This window comes from Mirounga leonina, unplaced genomic scaffold (assembly GCF_011800145.1).
Source record: "Mirounga leonina isolate KUSES-001 unplaced genomic scaffold, KU_Mleo_1.0 Mir_53, whole genome shotgun sequence".
NCBI classification, from domain to species: Eukaryota; Metazoa; Chordata; class Mammalia; order Carnivora; family Phocidae; genus Mirounga; species Mirounga leonina.
In genome coordinates, this window is record NW_023270807.1 from 66,162,372 (window position 1) to 66,180,836 (window position 18,465).

The following is an 18,465-nucleotide window of genomic DNA, read 5'->3' on the forward strand; positions in this document are numbered from 1 at the left end:
TTTTTGCCCAGATTATGAAGGATACAAGTTAAAACATAACTTGTCTTAGTCTTCCCAGATGTAAACATGATTAAAACTCTAATTCTACATTTAGGAATGTGTTTCGATTACACTACTACATTTCCAACAGCCTTAATTTTACAGATTTTGTATAATCACAAAAATAGTTGTGCATCTCTAAAGAGAGTGATGAAATCCGTATTATAAATCTGTATCATAAATCTTTCATCCACTTACCATGAGTCATTTTTGCTTAACTGGTATTATCATTTGTTAATTACTTAGGCACACAGAAAGTTGTGGGTTTTTTAAAGATTTTATTTATTTGACAGAGAGAGAGAGAGAGAGCACAAGTAGGCAGACCTGCAGGCAGAGGGAGAGGGAAAATCAGGCTCCCTGATGAGCAGAGAGCCCTGGAATCATGACCTGAGCTGAAGGCAGAAGGCAGAAGCTTAACTGACTGAGCCACCCAGGCACCCCAAAAGTTTTAAACATTTTAAACATTTTTAAATTATAGAAGTAATATTGCCCAAATGCAATACCAGAATCTGAAAACATAGAAAAGCACAAAGAAGAAAACATAGGTCACCTGCAATCCTACTAGACATCTTCATGTACTTTTTATGTACTCCTAAGCTTTCTCCTACGCACATACACGTGTGATACAATAATAATCACCATGACCACGAAAAAGCTGATGCTTTATATGATCTTATAACAGGATAATACAGGCATCCTGCTAAGCAATTCTGCCATGTTATTTCATTTAATTTTTAAAACAACCCAATGAGATAGGTGCTATTTTTAATCCCTCTTTTACAGTGGAAAAACTGAAGAAGCTGAGAGGTTAAGTAACTTGCACAAAGCGAATGGCAGAACGAGGATTAAGATAAATCTTTTGGGGGTGCCTGGGTGGCTCTGTCGTTAAGCGTCTGCCTTCGGCTCAGGTCATGGTCCTGGGATGGAGCCCTGCGTTGAGCTCCCTGCTCAGTGGGAAGCCTGCTTCTCCCTCTCCCACTCCCCCTGCTGGTTTTCCCTCCCTCACTGTGTCTCTCTCTGTCAAATAAATAAATAAAATCTTTAAAAAAAAAAAAAAAAAAGATAAATCTTTTGATGCCTAAATTCCAGATCCTATTTATCTATGTATGTGTTTACATACTCACACACACAATATCTTCAAATATTTACACAAAAATATGGGAACACACTAACCACATGGTTTTGTAACCAATCTCCTTTCACTTAACATATTGGAAAAAACTTTTCTGTCCATAAATGTCTATCTATATCAGCATTTCAATGGCTGCATACTATCCCACTGTCTGGGAATGAAACAGACTGCTTTAACCAGTACATTTCTGTTACTCTGATATTACATATGCTTCTTAATATAAAAACAATGTTGTAATGAATAGCTTTTGTCTATCAACTCCTTAAGAGAAAAATAACCGAAATAGGAAAGCCCTTTTTTTTTTTTAAAGATTTTATTTATTTATTTATTTGAGAGAGAATGAGAGAGAGAGCACATGAGAGGGGGGAGGGTCAGAGGCAGAAGCAGGCTCCCTGCCGAGCAGGGAGCCCGATGCGGGACTCGATCCCGGGACTCCAGGATCATGACCTGAGCCGAAGGCAGTCGCTTAACCAACTGAGCCACCCAGGCGCCCCAGGAAAGCCCTTTTTAAGGCTTTTGGTGGTTATTCAGTTCTTAGCCACATTTCAAGGGCTCCAAAGATGTGTGACTAGTGGCCACATACTGGACAGCACAGATATTTCCCTAACTGCAGAGAGTTCTACTGGACAGCACTGGCCTACACTGTACTAGATGGTGCAGATCACAGTTGAATTCTTGAATAGGGCACAGCCTCCGCATTTAGCCTGAAGCTGGTAGGGGTAGGAAACTCCGCTATACTCACTTACTACTAAGGACCCCCCCCTCCACCATGACGTCTACTCTGACCCCACAGCTGCAGCACACAGGATATACACTGGAGAATCAGCTCCCTCCTGCAGCTCCACCCAGGGTAGGATACAGATTTTACCTACTGACAACACTGGTCCCATTTTTGTCTCCAGCCCTAGCTCCCAGCCTGCACGTGCTACTAAGTTTACATGGAGAGGCAGGCTTTCTGATCGACCTCCTTAGCCAATTTCTCCTGAATGGGCTGGCTGGCAACTGGCAGGCTGACGTATACCCTCACCCTGCCCTTACCTTTACTGTTTCCTACCACAGCTCTTCAAAAGGATGACAGTGGGAATGAGACTCTCCATTAGTTTTCCAAAGGTGATATAAATTTTTTTGCATTCTACCATTTGGGTTGTTTCAAAAGGAAATTGGTAAGAGGGTGAAAATAAAAAATAATCACCACCATGGACTTAGAAGTTAAAGCTTTTAAAGTTTATAGATATTAAAACAGTTTTAGGGGCGCCTGGGTGGCTCAGTTGGTTGGGCGGCTGCCTTCGGCTCGGGTCATGATCCTGGAGTCCCGGGATCGAGTCCCACATCGGGCTCCCTGCTCGGCAGGGGGTCTGCTTCTCCCTCTGCCCTCTTCCCTCTCATGCTCTCTGTCTCATTCTCTCTCTCTCAAATAAATAAATAAAATCTTTAAAAAAAAAAAAACAGTTTTAGATAACAACTTGATACCTCAACTATCTCTCTTTACCTTTCCATTTAGAATCCTCTTAAGAAATAAGAACCTAGTGATGTAATGAGCACAGGGTATTAAATAAGACTGATGAATCACTGAACTCTACCTCCGAAATTAATACTATACTATATGTTAATTAATTCAATTTATATTTTAAAAGTGTTTTAAAAAAACAAAATAAAAAAATAAAAGAAATAAGTACCTAGAAAAGGTTTGCCTTGGTAAAGTGTCAGAATACATTAAGAAATAGTAGATTGTCCCAAATTTACTACATAAATAGCAACTAGACTTTACATGGAATCTTTATTCATGGCAATGCAATTTCTTTGAGGTAGAAAAGAAGGAGGTATTTTCCAATTTTTTACATAAGAAAATAAATACCAGCCCACATGTAATTACAGAATGAAAGAGCAAAGACTAAAAAACAAGAATTGAAATTCCCAGTTCTCACTCACAATCATGCTAGAAAGTCTTTTTTAAAGAGTTTATTTTTATTTATTTATTTGAGAGGGAGAGAGAGCATGAGTGGGGGGTCAGGGGAAGCAGACTCCCCACTGACCAGGAAGCCAGCCACTGGGGCTCAATCCCAGAACCCCAGGATGATGACCCGAGCAGAAGGCAGATGTTTAACCGACTAAGGCACCCAGACACCCCATAGAAAGCCTTTTTTAAGAAGCTATATTATTCTCTAAATTTTTACATACCATCAAAATATATATAGGAGAGTAGAATCTGACCAAAAACAGTATTAAAGATAAAACTTCCAGTGGACAAATCATCTGTTTGCTAGGGATATATATCTATATATCATTATGGGTTACTATTTTTCCAAACAGACAAATAGGATTTTGACTTTAGGAATTCATCATCACAAAAAAAAAAAAAAAAAAAAAAATTACAGTAGCAATTCTAATTTCATTTCTCAAACTCCCTCTAATTCAGACAACAGAATATGTACAGAATTGAAAATATTATGCCATAAGAGCCGGTAGATCACATCTAACAATGCAAAGTACATGACACCATTTGAGAAGAAAGGCTGCCTGTGACTAGAAAAAGCAAATACAAGAGAAAAACATTAATTTCTAAGCAAACAAAATTAAAATTAGTCTTAAAGCCAACTCAAACAAAAACAAAAAGCTTTCACTTCATGCTTTGTCGAAATGCCAAGACGGTCTTGTGAGAGAAGATCTGTTCTGGTTCATCAGGAACGCACCTGCGAGTCATTTTTACTTCTTGGTAAATCTGGGCGAATCTCTGAAAGACCATGTTCTATCACTGCCCGACATGGCTGAGTTGTACGGGACCAGGAGCCAACCACCCAGAAACAACTCTGAACAGAAACCTGGGTCATCATCAGTCAGAAGACAGAGCAGGAGATCTAAATGGAAATATAATACACCCCTAAAAACACAAGAGGAATCCAAGCCACAACGCCGGAGGCTTTATTTCCCCATTAGATTCAAGCACTGTGCCTAAAGAAACAACAAAAAAAGGGGCAAGCCACAACAATCTAATCTTATCCCGTCTATAATAAGAGAGCCTCACAGATTATTGATGAATATTAGTGATATCCATTATAAACTATAAAGTTCTCAAAAACAAGAAAGACAATGTAATGAGAGGCATATTATAGAGAAAAGAAATTCAAGTACATGAAAAGGCTAAAACTTTTTAAAGCTAAAATCCTACACTAATTACAACTGAAAGAGAAAAAATGATACCTACTATGTATTTCATAGGAATGTACTGTGATACATAATTTCAGTGCCTACATATTTATATGTTAATAAAGGATAAACACTGAGTGCCAGCTCTTTTCTGTAGAGAAGAATTAACAAAGTAATGAATTGTGCTTATTTATTAATTACACCTTCTACATCCAAGGCTAATTACTTTTTTTAAGAAAGGGCCTGTCTCAAGAAAAATCCTTAGTAAATGAAAACGTGACTTGGATTTCAAAGGGTGTTTGAATTAGACAAGTCTGAAATTTTATAACAGGCTCAACAAATATATGTACTACAGCTTTAACAGAGCCGTTTACTTATTTAAAACTGTGAATGTCCTAAGTGCTTTAGTCACTCTTTCAAAAAAATATTTTGATATGATTAAGGAAGAAAGAACAAGAAAATCACTGAAAGACAACAATCTGACACTTGTAAGGAAAGGGGAAAAAATGAGGTCTATCTTGATAGAGAATTTATAGGTTAACTATATACATATGATGTATATTACATAGAACATATGAAGGACAGGTAGTTTTTGGTACTAGCCGGTAAAAGTAGCTACTTTTTGGAATTAAAATAAAAACTAAAAAAAGGGGCGCCTGGGTGGCTCAGTCGTTAAGCGTCTGCCTTCGGCTCAGGTCATGGTCCCAGGGTCCTGGGATCGAGCCCCCATCGGGCTCCCTGCTCAGCGGGAAGCCTGCTTCTCCCTCTCCCACTCACCCTGCTTGTGTTCCCTCTCTGGCTGTCTTTCTCTCTGTCAAAAAAATAAAATCTTGGGCGCCTGGGTGGCTCAATTGGTTAACCGACTGCCTTCGGCTCAGGTCATGATCCTGGAGTCCCGGGATCGAGTCCCGCATCAGGCTCCCTGCTCAGCAAGGGGTCTGCTTCTCCCTCTGCCCTCTTCCCTCTCGTGCTCTCTGTCTCTCATTCTCTCTCTCTCAAATAAATAAATAAAATCTTTAAAAATAAATAAATAAATAAATAATAAATAAAATCTTTAAAAAAAAACTAAAAAAACTAAATAATAGAACAGTATATGTTAACTAACTGGAATTTAAATAAATAAGTAAATAAATGCAGCTACTTTTTTTTTAAGCTGCAGTTGTAGAAATTTACAATGCTCTAAGACAATGTCTTCCCAACTGATATTATTATGTAAGATATTAATAGCTATGCTGTCTCTTTCCTCCCCACCAAAAGTTCTGGGCTCAAGTAAGTTTGGAAATGCTGAGTCAAACAAGTTTCTTGACTATGTTTCAGAGACCTTAAAGACTACAGTGTGCTATGGACTTCCAAGAGGGGATTAAGCAGCATTTTCTAAATATATTTGACCATGGGATCCTCCCCCTTCCAAAGCAGAGCTTCTAGTAATAATACCAGGGACTAGTATTCTGTGGAACGTATTTTGGGAAAGAAATAACTACTCTCAAGACAGCCTATATGTTCTACATTGAATAAAAACACAAATTTACTAGATAAGCTGTACAACAAACATTAAATAATGTTTGATTTCTGGAAATAGCAGGTCGATATGGAACCATACTGCTCACATCTATGGACAGGTTCCTCTTCTAACAGATTTCACAAAGAAGACAGGGCCTTTGTTTCATTAGCTCTCATTCACCCCTCCCCCTATTCCTGTCCTTGGGGTCCTTGCTGTCCAGGTCCTTGGCAAGGTCGAAGAAGTGAGAATGCTGAAACATAAAAGGATCTAGATAACTGAACAGGACCGTGGGGAAGCAAGATAAACCAGGTGTTTATCCAAAGTGGCTGGAAACAGTGTCAGTGAAGGAGTAGGTTAGTTAACGATAGAGACCCTATTAATGCTAATTGAGCAGTATATAGTTTCATGTCAGAAAGGCATGCATGAAGCTCACAACAGTAAGCAGTCAAGCAGATCTAGAAGATGGCAAGGAAAGTGTAAACAGTTGAGAGACACTGCTCATGACTACAAAGAGGGCCAGCCAGTTAAAAAGCAACGTACTAGGGGCACATGGGTGGCTCAGTTGTTAAGTGTCTGCCTTCAGCTTAGGTCATGATCCCAGGGTCCTGGGATTGAGGCCTGAGTCCGGCTCCCTGCTCAGTGGAAAGCCTGCTTCTCTCTTTCCCACTCCCCCTGCTTGTGTTCCCTCTTTCGCGGTCTCTCTGTCAAATAAACAAAAATTTTAAAAAATTAAAAAAAAAAAAAAGGCAATGTACCAATCACAGTACCCAGCATGAGACTGCCTCCTAGTGCTTTATTCTACCCAGCAAAATCCCTCTGAATGAGGCCCAAAACACACATACCTTGTATTGAAACCTGCTCTAAAGAATATTTATTTGACTTCATACATATTTTCACGAAACATGTTGTGTAATTTTTCTAAGCACAAAATAACAATGTTGAAATAAAGTTTCCTTTGATTTTAAAATTCTTACCTTAATATTTCACTGAGAATTATAATCACACTGAATATTCTTTTTTACTGAGCTAAAATTCCTATAATATAAACTTTACCATTTTAAAGTTTATTTAAATGTACTGGAAGTTCAGTGACTTCCAGGACATTCATAATGTTGCACAACCAGCACCACTATCTAATTCCGGAAAATTTTCATCATCCCAAAAAGAAACCCCATACCCATTGAACAACTACTCCTCATTCCTTGCTCATCCCAGCCCCTGGCAACCATTAATCTGCTGTCTCCACAGATTCACCTATTCTGATCATTTCAAATAAATGAAATCATACAATATGTGGCTTTGTGTATCTGGCTTCTTTCACTTAATATTATTAAGGTTCATCCATATCGTAGCAAGTATCAGTACTTCACTCCTTCTTATGGCTGAATAATATTCTATTGTATGGATATACCACATTTGGTTATCCACTTATCAGCTGATAGACATCTGGGTTGTTCCCCTTTTTTGGCTATTACGAATAGTGCTACTATAAACATTTGTGCACCTGTTTTCAGTTCTCTTGGGTATTTACCTAGGAGCAGAGTTGCTGGGTCAGATGGCAGTTCTATGTCTAACTTATTGAAGAACCACAAAAATATCTTTCACAGCATCTACCTTATTTTACATTTCCACCAGCAATGTATGAGGATTCAAATTCTCCACATCATCATCAACAGTTCATATTTTCCTTTTATTATTATTATTATTGCCATTCCAGTGGATGAGAAGTGGTATCTCACTGTGGGTTTTAAGTTCCTTAATAACTAATGATGTTGAAAATCTATTCATGTGCTTATTGGCTATCTGAATACCTCCCTGGGAGAAATGTCTATTCAAGTCCTTTGTCCATTTTTAAATTAGATCGTCTTTTTTGGTGAATATTCATTTTTAAATCTATTAAACAACTATCTTTTCTTTAATTCTTCATGTCTAGGGGCGCCTGGGTGGCTCAGTCGTTAAGCGTCTGCCTTCGGCTCAGGTCATGATCCCAGGGTCCTGGGATTGAGCCCTGCATCGGGCTCCCTGTTCAGCGGGGAGTCTGCTTCTCCCTCTCCCTCTGCCCCTCCCATCTGCTTGTGCTCTCTCTCTCTCAAATAAAGTACTTAAAAAAAAAAATAAAGTACTTAATTAATTATAAGTCTCATGAGTATTGAAAATCTTCACAATGATGCTACCATTCATTTCATGTGTTCAGTTCCTTGGCAAAAACTTTATTTAAATGATCTAATCAAATCTCTGAACTCTGAAATGTCATGTAGTTTGCTTTTCATAGCACTTTTTTTTTTCTTTTTCTGTTCAGGAAGCATTTTATCGTTGCTCCAAGTTTAGGAATTTTCACTGACAGAAAATCAACACTTTCAGAAAACTTCCCGCATGGCCCTGCTGAGCTTCTGAATCTTGGTTTTCGCAGACATATCAGTGTATCTCTCTCCAATACAGACAATCATTCCACCCATGATTGAGGGGTCAGTCTTAACTTCCAATTTCAAGACTTGGCCTTTACTTAGGAAGCTCTTCAGGACCGTTTTTAATTCAGTAAGAGTGGCTTCATCTAAAGGAGATGCAGTGATCACTGTGCACGGTACTTCTCCACAGTGGATGCTCATCATGGTCGAAAAGGCAGAAATGACTCCAGGGGTATTGTCCAAGCGACCATTCTCAGCAAGCAAGTTGATCAGGTTGAATGTGAGAGGAAAGGACCTCTCTTTTGCGCTCATGTCATTTAAGCTTTTCACTTTCACGGAACGCTTTATATAGGGATTCATAATAGAAGCAGCCATTTTGGGTTCCTTCAGGATTTGTGCTACTCTCAACAATTCTTTCTCTACTTGTTCCAGTTTATTCTGTTTAGATGCAGCAGAATAAAGAGCAGTGGCATAGCGACTTTCGATACCATATACCTGAACAGGCAGCCGCATGAACTTGGAAAACGGCCTGACAACAGTCATACTAAAGCATCGCACCTAAGTTGCAAGGTGTCATGACATGCAAAGCATAGTGTTGATACGTAGTATAAAGAGCACGAATTTTCCTTCCAACTCCATCTTCTATGTGCCTGTGTGGGTTCGAATCTCAGCTCTACCTACCCCTTACTGGCTGAGCTGCCGGGACAGCCCAGACACTGCTGGGACGGCCATCTTCTCCCTTTTCATAGCACTTTTATAAGATTAAGTAATAGACTAAAAACAATGGAACATCTTTCTAAGAATAATCTTAAAGTATTTTTGGATTGTAAATATTTTTATTTTAGTATCCTAAAATAGTTGGCACTACTCAATGACATTCTTCATGAACAAAAGCATATTACATTTATTTAAAAAGCATACATTTTCTCTATGGAAGGAAGTGTAACAATGCCAATTGTGTTTTAAATCCATGGGGACCATTAAAAGGAGTTGCATAAATAATACTGTGACTTTTCTGAGCTTTGGGGTGGGCAGATTATGAAAAAAAGATAAGGCAATTAATTTACAGATATAAAACATTTCCTTCATTCCACATCTAACACTCAACTTTTAAGAACTTTTTTTTAAATAAAGAATGCTCAAGTATAAGGAAATCATAGATATAGCAACATATGTATCATTTTTATCAGAGTATTTAACATGATTTATACCATAGAATTAATAAGTACTCTCTGTATAAAAAAAAAATCAAGCCATAAAATTCATACTTTATCTATTTATAAAAAGTACCCATCACTGGACCACCTATTAGTTCAACCATTTTTTCAAACTTCGGGGCACCTGGCTGGCTCAATCAGAAGAACATGCAACTCTTGATCTTGGGGTCATGAGTTTGAACCCCACGTTGGGTATAGAGATTAATTAAATAAATAAAATTAAGAACAAAGTGCCAGAGCGCCTGGGTGGCTCAGGTGTTAAGCGTCTGCCTTCAGCTCAGGTCATAATCCCAGGGTCCTGGGATCGAGCCCCGCATCGGGCTCCCTGCTGGCAGGAAGCCTGATTCTCCCTCTCCCACTCCCCCTGCTTGTTGTGTTCCTGCTCTGGCTCTCTCTCTCTCTGTCAAATAAATAAATAAAATCTTTAAAAAAACAAAAACAAAGTGCCAATCCAAATATTTTATCAAACTTTAATTTAAAAAGCATGACAGGAGCACCTGGGTGGCTCACTCAGTTGAGTGTCTGCCTTTGGCTCAGGTCATGATCCCAGTGTCCTGGGATCGAGCCCTCAGCGGGGAGCCTGCTCCTCCCTTTCCTCCCTGCTTGTGCTCTCTCTTGCTATCCTCTGTCTCTCTCTCTAATAAATAAATAAAATCTTTTTTTTAAAAAAAGCATGACAAAGAAGAATATCTAATGAATGACAAGGGAACAATGTATACTATATAATCCCACATAATGCTGGTACTGAGGATTTAGGAACCATACTCTGAAAACCACTACCTTAGATTATGGCAAAGAGTCTTTCTATAGAAAGATTCATTTAAAGAAGTATTAAAAAAATCATCCAAGATTGTTAGTCATGCCTAGGGTGGTTGCAGGTTTTGATAGACTCAAGTTAAACAGGAAACAGGAGCTCAAGGGTATCGTCCACAAGGGCTGTGTATATAACAAAATGTCACTTTTAATCTCTTGGTCAAATAAAGCAATCAGTCAATCAGTCAATAAGAACTCAGAGCTCTGGACATTATTAAACACTTCAGCTAACATTAAGAATAGCACTCTGGGGGCGCCTGGGTGGCTCAGTCGTTAAGCGTCTGCCTTCGGCTCAGGTCATGATCCCGGGGTCCAGGGATCGAGCCCCGCATCGGGCTCCCTGCTCAGTGGGAAGCCTGCTTCTCCCTCTCCCACTCCCCCTGCTTGTGTTCCCTCTCTCGCTGTGTCTCTATCTGTCAAAATAAATAAATAAAATCTTAAAAAAAAAAAAAAAAAAAGAATAGCACTCTGGAAATCTCCTGAAGTAGAAAAATAAATCTCCTGTTTTCAAGACTTTCATTTTTTTGTTTCCTACTGTTAAACACATGTTAAATGGAGAATCCAAAAAGACAAAAAAGAAGATTCCCAGATGCCAGGAACAAAGAGAAAAATCGAATCAGAGCCAAAAGAATAAGCTGATATATAAAGCCCACGGAGATTTGCGACCTGGATACAGGCCCTAGGAGCTGAGATTCTAAATCCCCACTGGAAAATGGAAGACGACATCTTCAGTATTTAAGACTGGGGTACTGGGACAAGCCCCTCCACAGAACCCTGAGCCCAGGAGGTGCTACAGTGAGAAATCAGTGAAAAAAGGACCACAAACTCTACCCTCTGGCTGGAGAAGCAGTAAAGAAGTTTGCTGTATATCCTGGTCCTTGCGTTGTGCAGTATGCAGAACACGTCAAAGGCAAAGGGAAAACCTTAAAATCAGAGAGAAAATGAATTACCCAGAAAGGTGAGACCATTACGCTGACGCAGACATGACATCAGCAGGAATCAAGGCCAGGGGACCATGGAGAAATCCTCAAAGTGCTGAAAAAAACTGATATTTAATTCTCTATCTACCTAAATGATATTTCAAAAGTGAGGGCAAGACAGACATTTTCAGCCAAAGACTAAAAACACTGGTTAAACAAGTCCTTGCTGAAAGAACCACTAAAAATATACCCCAATAAGGAGTGTATGCAAAAAGGAATCATAATATAATAATAATAATAATAAGTAAATCTAAATAAGTCCTGACTATAAAGAAACCTAAAATATACAAAGTTGGGGGTGGGGAGAGGGGAGATTAAGTAAAACCAAGGTAGAACAAAAATAATAGAAGTAACAGGAGGGAGAGAGCTGAGTTAAAGAGATTTGAAGTCCTACCACTTGGAGGAAATGGGGTAAATTTGAGAATTTAAGTCAAATATGCATGTAAAAATATTAGAATAATTGCTAAATTAGAAAAAAATGTGATTTTCAAACCAGAAGTTTAGAAAAAAGGGAAATAAAGGAAACTCAACCAATACTTTAGGAGCCAGAAAAGAAGGGGGGAAAAAAATCAAAGCATGAGACATAGAAAACACAAAAATTAGAAATAAAGCAAAATACGTGAATAAACACATTAATGTAGAGTAAACTCTCCAAACTTAAAAAGGATGCTTAGATTAGAAAGGAAAGGATATTAAATTTAACAGAAAAAATTAAAATTAATTCCACAAAAATAAATTTCAATTAGAAGAATGCTAGCGTTTCTCTTGAATAAAGAGCTAAAATAATAAGCAGAATGGTTTTTAACATGCCAGTGGTTTTAACAATCCAATAGATTGCTACAAGTGTTATGGAAACTCTGATTCACAAAGTTATGTAACAGCAAATGGAATCAGAATTCCCCAGTGGTTTGAGACTTATTCTTTGGAGAATCAATGAACTTCTCTGCAATAGAAAACAACCTTATATTCCACTCCCATCTCGCAAGAGAAGCTCTAGACAAGGCAGTAATTCAAGGCCCTGACTGGGATAAAGTGTGACTTTCAAGACATCGGACAAGACTTCTTTCATGATCTTTGGCAGAGTCTTTGATGCTAATGTAAAAGCAATGATTCATAGAGACCTATGGAGCTTCCTTCTTCATCAAAACAGCAAAACCAGATGTATCACCAGGTATGCCATCAGTTTTGATGGCAAGCCACTTTTCACTGTTTTATCTCTCAATGGTCTTTCCAGTGTCCAAAATGGGTTCACAAAACAAGAATCTTGATGGCTTCAGCATGCTCTTAAAGGACACAAAAGAGCAACTATCTTTACTAAGGAAACATCAGAATTTCATTTGGTTACATGCTCAAAGAAAATGGCTAACTGCCAATTCCTTTAAAACCTTGATTTGAGAGAAAACAAGGAAAAAGCATCAACCGTTCTAGAAGAATGTCATCTGAAAGAAGCCTTCATGGTTTGGCTCCTGGTCACAAACCGTCAGGAGTTCAGAGAGCTTCACTAAGGCCTCTCCAATCATATCACTACTTTCACTTGCGAGATTTTATAAGATAAGGCTTTTTGGTGCTGGGGCAAATCCAAATTTTGGTAAGGTTCAAGCCTTTTCAAAGTAAGCCACCTTCTTGTTAAAAGAATTCACACTATCCAGTATGTTTTCTGGCTGGGCAGACATAGAGGCTTCTTCAGCTGTGTTGGCTTCAGGCTTCCATTAGCAAGAATCTTGCCAGAGAAAAAGCAAGACTTTGTATCTCTGCATATTCAGTCTTCAGAATAAGATCAAAGGACACAGGAGTTTTGTCTTACTTTCTTTTTCTTTTCTCTTTTTTTCTTTCCTTGTCTTTTTAATTTTTATGTAGCCTCTGTATCAATACAGATAGCATGGTAAATTTTCATTGATTCTTTTTATATATATATTTTATTTATTTGAGAGAGATAGCAAGAGAGAGCATAAGCGGGGAGGAGAGGGGCAAGCAGACTCCCAGCCGAGCAGGGAGTCCGATCCCAGAACCCTGGGATCACGACCTGAGCCGAAGGCAGATGTTTAACCAACTGAGCCAACCAGGTGCCCCCAGTTTTCATTGATTTTTTTTTTTTTTAAGATTTTATTTATTTGACAGAGAGAGAGCAGGAGAGCACAAGCAGTGGGAGTGGCAGAGGGAAAGGGAGAAGCAAGCCGCCTGCTGAGCAGGGAGGATGCAGGGCTCGATCCCAGAACCCCGGGATCACGACCTGAGCGGAAGGCAGTCAGTCGCTTAACCAACTGAGCCACCCAGGCGTCCCTGGTTTTCATTGATTCTTATCAATGGGAAACTGTCTGACATTGTCTCCACATGCAGCAACAATGAAAACTGAACATAATCTAACTGGATACATTAGTGGTCCACGACATTATACTTGTTTAAAGTAAGAGAAAGAAAAAAATACCTAAGCAATTTTGACTTAAGGGGGATGAAAAATGTTTTTAAAAAGCCAATTGTCAAAGTAATAGATACTTTTTAAAACCTTTTTTGTGAACCTTCAGTTCACAGACTCCTAAAGTCCTAAACTCCCTTCACGTAAACAGGTAAAGAATTCTTGGTCTTTTATCTCTAAAGTCATTATAAATATGCATTTGAAATGAAAAAATATTAGCAAATATTGGACTTGACTATTGTGGCAGGATGTATTTTCCAAAGATGGCCAAAATAGTATCTCCAGTACCAAATGCTTTTCTAGAATTTGCCACCCTCCCAGCAAGAGGTGAAGTCTATCTGGGTGTGCATATGCACATATTTATAACCAACAAAATGCAGCAAATGTGACATACATAGCTCATGAGGCTTTATTAAAAAAACAAAACAATCCAACTTTCTCCTCATTCATATTAACACTTAAGTTGGATCTGACTATGCTGAAACCACCATGTTGCACAGAAGCAAGGCCACATATATGGATACTCTGGTCAATGGTCCTAGACTCTTCAAGTCTTCCCAGCCCCGATGCCAGAGATGGTGGTGACAAACCTTCAAATTATGAAATAATTATCCAAATTATTCCAGCCCCTAACAGTTGATCCCAACCTTTAGGTTTTCCCAACTGTAACAGCCATCATCATAAGAGCTGAGAAAACTATCCCTACTGTGCCCTTTTGGAGTTCCCAACTCACAGAATCTATGTGCATAATAAAAAATGCGTTTTATGCTCCTAAATTTTGTAATAGGTGTTAGGCAACCATCCTAACTGGATCTGAGGGGGGGGAAAGTTAATCTCATTTCTAAACTTGCATATTTTTTAACCTAAACAAAGTGAGTCTTCCTATCTACAAAAGATTGGGGAAAATGTGATAAAATTATACCTGGGCTTTCTCTTTGTCTACCATCAAAATGTTTAAATAAATAAATCAAAATTTGTACTAACCACTCCTGATTTTCACAAATACATTAAAGTTCTCTTATAATTCAACTCTTAATTAAGTCCCACAGAAATTTTATGAACAGGCTCATAGGCTAGATAAACTGCTTATCTAAACTGTGATTTCCTTTCCTTTGTGAGAATTAGAAGAATATTCTCTTCCCACTATTTAGAAAGAATGATTAACACAGTCCAACAATACCTAATATGTCTTCTGTATGTAGTCTACAATTGATAGTGATCATTACTGCACAAGCTAAGAGCCTGGAAAACATACATTCTAAACAAACTAGTTTTAAAGAGAATAATCCAAACCAGCCATTATAAATGCAACAAAGTAGATGAAATCTTACTAAAGTGCAAACAATGACTCAAGGCAATAGAAACTGGTTCTGAAATAAACTGTCTAGCATGATTATTCAGAAGATTCCTTTTATCTCTTCTATAGTCTGGAAATAAAAATAAAGAAAAAACATATATATCAACAAAAGTACATAACCTGGTGAGGAGTGAAAAAGCATGACTTACCACTGCCCTGCTAATCCCCAGGGACACCAAGGTTGGGTTGCCCACCACTCCTACCCTCCCCAAATCTTAGTGTATGGTTCTTGTTCTAGCTAGAAACACTGTGGAGCAAGGAACTGGTAAGATCACATCTATAGCTTAAGAAGACCAATCTGGTGGCTATGTTTGGGCCAGGAGAGGCAAGGAGAAAGAGAATACTGTTGCTAAAGTTTAGGCACAAAGACGGCTTAGATGAAGGCGATGAAAATAAAAATAGAAAAGCTAAAGATGAAAAGGTTTTTGAAAGAAAAATTAACAAGATTTGGTAATCCAGCTGGGTAAATCTTGAGCTATTACAAAAAAATACATTAGAGAAGATATATACCTAGGTAAGATTAAGTTTTGGTTTCTGTGCCTGAATTAAATATAACTGAAACTATAGTGCAACACCAGAAAGTATTAATATATAGACATCTAGCTGGAAATTGAAATATACAAAGTCACCCAGAATTCTAAATTATACGGAAATGGAGAAGGTATCAGCAAGTGGGGCCTTTCAGATTGGCACTGTGAATATAGAGATGAAAAGAGCCAACTGAATAAATGCAAAGGGTGTTCACAAAAGCATTCAGAATAGTTAAGTCTTGGGAGGGGAGTGGAGGGATGGGGTAACTGGGTGATGGACATTAAGGAGGGCATGTGATGTAATGAGCACTGGGTATTAAATAAGACTGATGAATCACAGGCCTATACCTCTGAAACCAATAATACAATATGTTAATTAACTGAATTTAAATTTAAAAATGTTTAAAAAAATAGTTAAGTCTTCAGTTGATATCCACTCTGTAAGCTTCATTGGGACAGAATTTTTTTTTTTTAAGATTTTATTTATTTTTTGACAGAGAGAAAGATAGCGAGAGAGGGAACACAAGCAGGGGGAGTGGGAGAGGGAGAAACAGGTTCCTCACTGAGCAGGGAGCTGACACAGGACTCGATCCCAGGATGCTGGGATCATGACCTGAGCCGAAGGCAGGTGCTTAGCAACTGAGCCACCCAGGCACCCTGGGACAGAATTATTAATGTCAGTATTTTTTTCACTATTATATCTCCACATCTGGAATTTATTGAATGAACCAGTAATTAAAGTACATTAAATACCACCGCCATAAATATATATATATATATATCTCCAAAAAATATAACCTATGGCAACTTCAAAGGATTTCTTATGGATCTATAACCTTCAAAAATTCCAGCAAGAGAATGGAAAGGAAAGAGCATGCTAGCCAAACTAGAACATATGCTTTTGGAAGTGTGAAAAAGCCAGAAAGTCTGAGTTAATAGGAATTAAACCAAATTCAGAGTAAGAAAACTAAAGTAATTAGAGATTATTACACTAAGTCAGAGAAAGACAAATACCATATGATTTCACTCATATGTGGAATTTAACAAACAAAACAGATGAGCAAAAGAAAAAAAGAGAAAGACAAACCAAGAAACAGACTCTTAACTGTGGAGAACAAACTGATGGTTACAGGGGGTGGGAGGGGTGGGAGGATGGGTTATAGACGGGATGGGCAGTAAGGAGTGTACTTGCTGTGATGAGCACCAGCTGATATATGGAATTGTTGAATCACTACATTGTATACCTGAAACTAATATTACATTGCATGCTAACTAACTGGAATTTAAATAAAAACTTTTAAAAAGAAAACTAAAGTAAACAGAAGAGGAAAATATGGTTTAATAATTTGTTATAAAAATAATGTCTTCCCTAAACCTCCTTGAAAAAATAATGAATTAAATTCTGAGATGAAACTGAGTATTACTAAAAGCAAACAGATAGTAAGAAGCAGCTTAAAATGGATAAAACTTATAAAATTTAAATGTAAAAAGATTTAAAATTACTTGACACTGATTTGACAAATGAGTAGACAAAAAAAACTCACAAAAACAAAAAGCAAAAAAGAAAAGAAATCAGAGGAACAGATCCTGAACAAAATCCACCATGTAGCCTAAGAGGTTGGAAAATCATTACAAGAGTATTATGAGCATTGCTCTTTGCTCTAACAGTCTTTTTTTTAATGATTTTATTTATTTGACAGAGAGAGAGAGCATAAACAAGGGAAGCAGGAGAGGGAGAAGGAGAAGTAGGCTCCCCCTTGCTGAGCAAGGAGCCCAATGCGGGGCTCAATCCCAGGATTATGGGATCGTGACCTGACCCCAGAATCATGACCTGAGCCAAAGGCAGGTGCTTAACCGACTGAGCCACCTAGGTGCCCTGCTCTAACAGTCTTATAAGCAGCCTACAAACTTCTGTGTACAGGTATTGCATTTAAGCAGAACTTACAAATTATTTAAGTGAAATTTGGCAGGATTTCCATTTTTTATTTAAGCTGTTCAAATCTTATTATGAGGGGAAAATGTCAATTTAATACAAATTCAAAAATGAACTTTTACATAAGCAAGAAATTCACTGGGAAGCTCACATTACATCGATGTGTAAAATTCTCTCTTACAGTCTGCTTTAAAATGCTTTCTTAAAAATAAACAAGTTATGTTCTGTTGGCTTGATTTTATAAATAAACTCTTTCTGAAAGCATTTCTCTTTTTCAACCCAACTTGTGAAAGATGCAGCGTTTGCCATAAGAAATCGGTAAGGTGTTGCTATGGGAACAATATTTTAATATCATTTTAAAACACCAGTAACTTCAAAGAACAATGAAGTAAAGAAAAATTAAGGAAAAAAAGGGGGGGGAAGAGTACCCTAATATTTCAACCAATATTGAAAAGAGTACCCAATAATACAACCATTATTAATCATGCTGAAAGAGTTTCATATACCTTTTTCTTTCTGTACCTGTAGGGAAAGTATCAGGAGACACTTTAGGAGATAATAGGAGACTATTAGAGAAAGCCTAATAATCCCAGGTGTTTTGAGTAAACAGCTATAATCAGGTCCTTCTTCCAAGAGTTAAAGAAGGAAAGGACTCAGATGTGAGTGGAAACTATTAAAGGGCCATCCCCCATTCATAATTCTGGAAAGCCCTCAGAATCAGAGTAAAAGTGTTCTCACAACTCAAGCCTGGAGAAAATGAGGCAGGGGGAATTGATTAAGTAATAATTGATAACAGGTATGGCCTGAAAATATTCCCTACCTAATCATAGATACTTAAGTGGGGTTTTTCCTTAAATCTTATCTTTATTGGGTAATTGAGAAAAATGTTTTAAACTACTGGATTAAGTTTATTTTATCTATGTTAATAAAGAACTATTTTTTTTAAGATTTTACTTATTTATTTATTTATTTATTTATTTATTTATTTATTTATTTATTTA

General features: G+C 37.8%; 2 protein-coding genes across 6 annotated transcripts in view; both read right to left on the reverse strand.

Annotated features, from left to right (window-relative positions):
- The window catches only part of CDK19 (cyclin dependent kinase 19), a 175,173-nt gene that overhangs the window by 70,778 nt on the left and 85,930 nt on the right, over nt 1–18,465 (reverse strand). The gene's annotated exons all lie outside the window — the stretch shown is intronic.
- LOC118001601 (ATP synthase subunit O, mitochondrial-like) lies at nt 8,103–9,005 on the reverse strand. The gene has a single exon (XM_034991827.1). It carries the CDS (start codon nt 8,762–8,764, stop codon nt 8,174–8,176), a length of 591 nt encoding a protein of 196 aa, XP_034847718.1. The 5' UTR covers nt 8,765–9,005; the 3' UTR covers nt 8,103–8,173.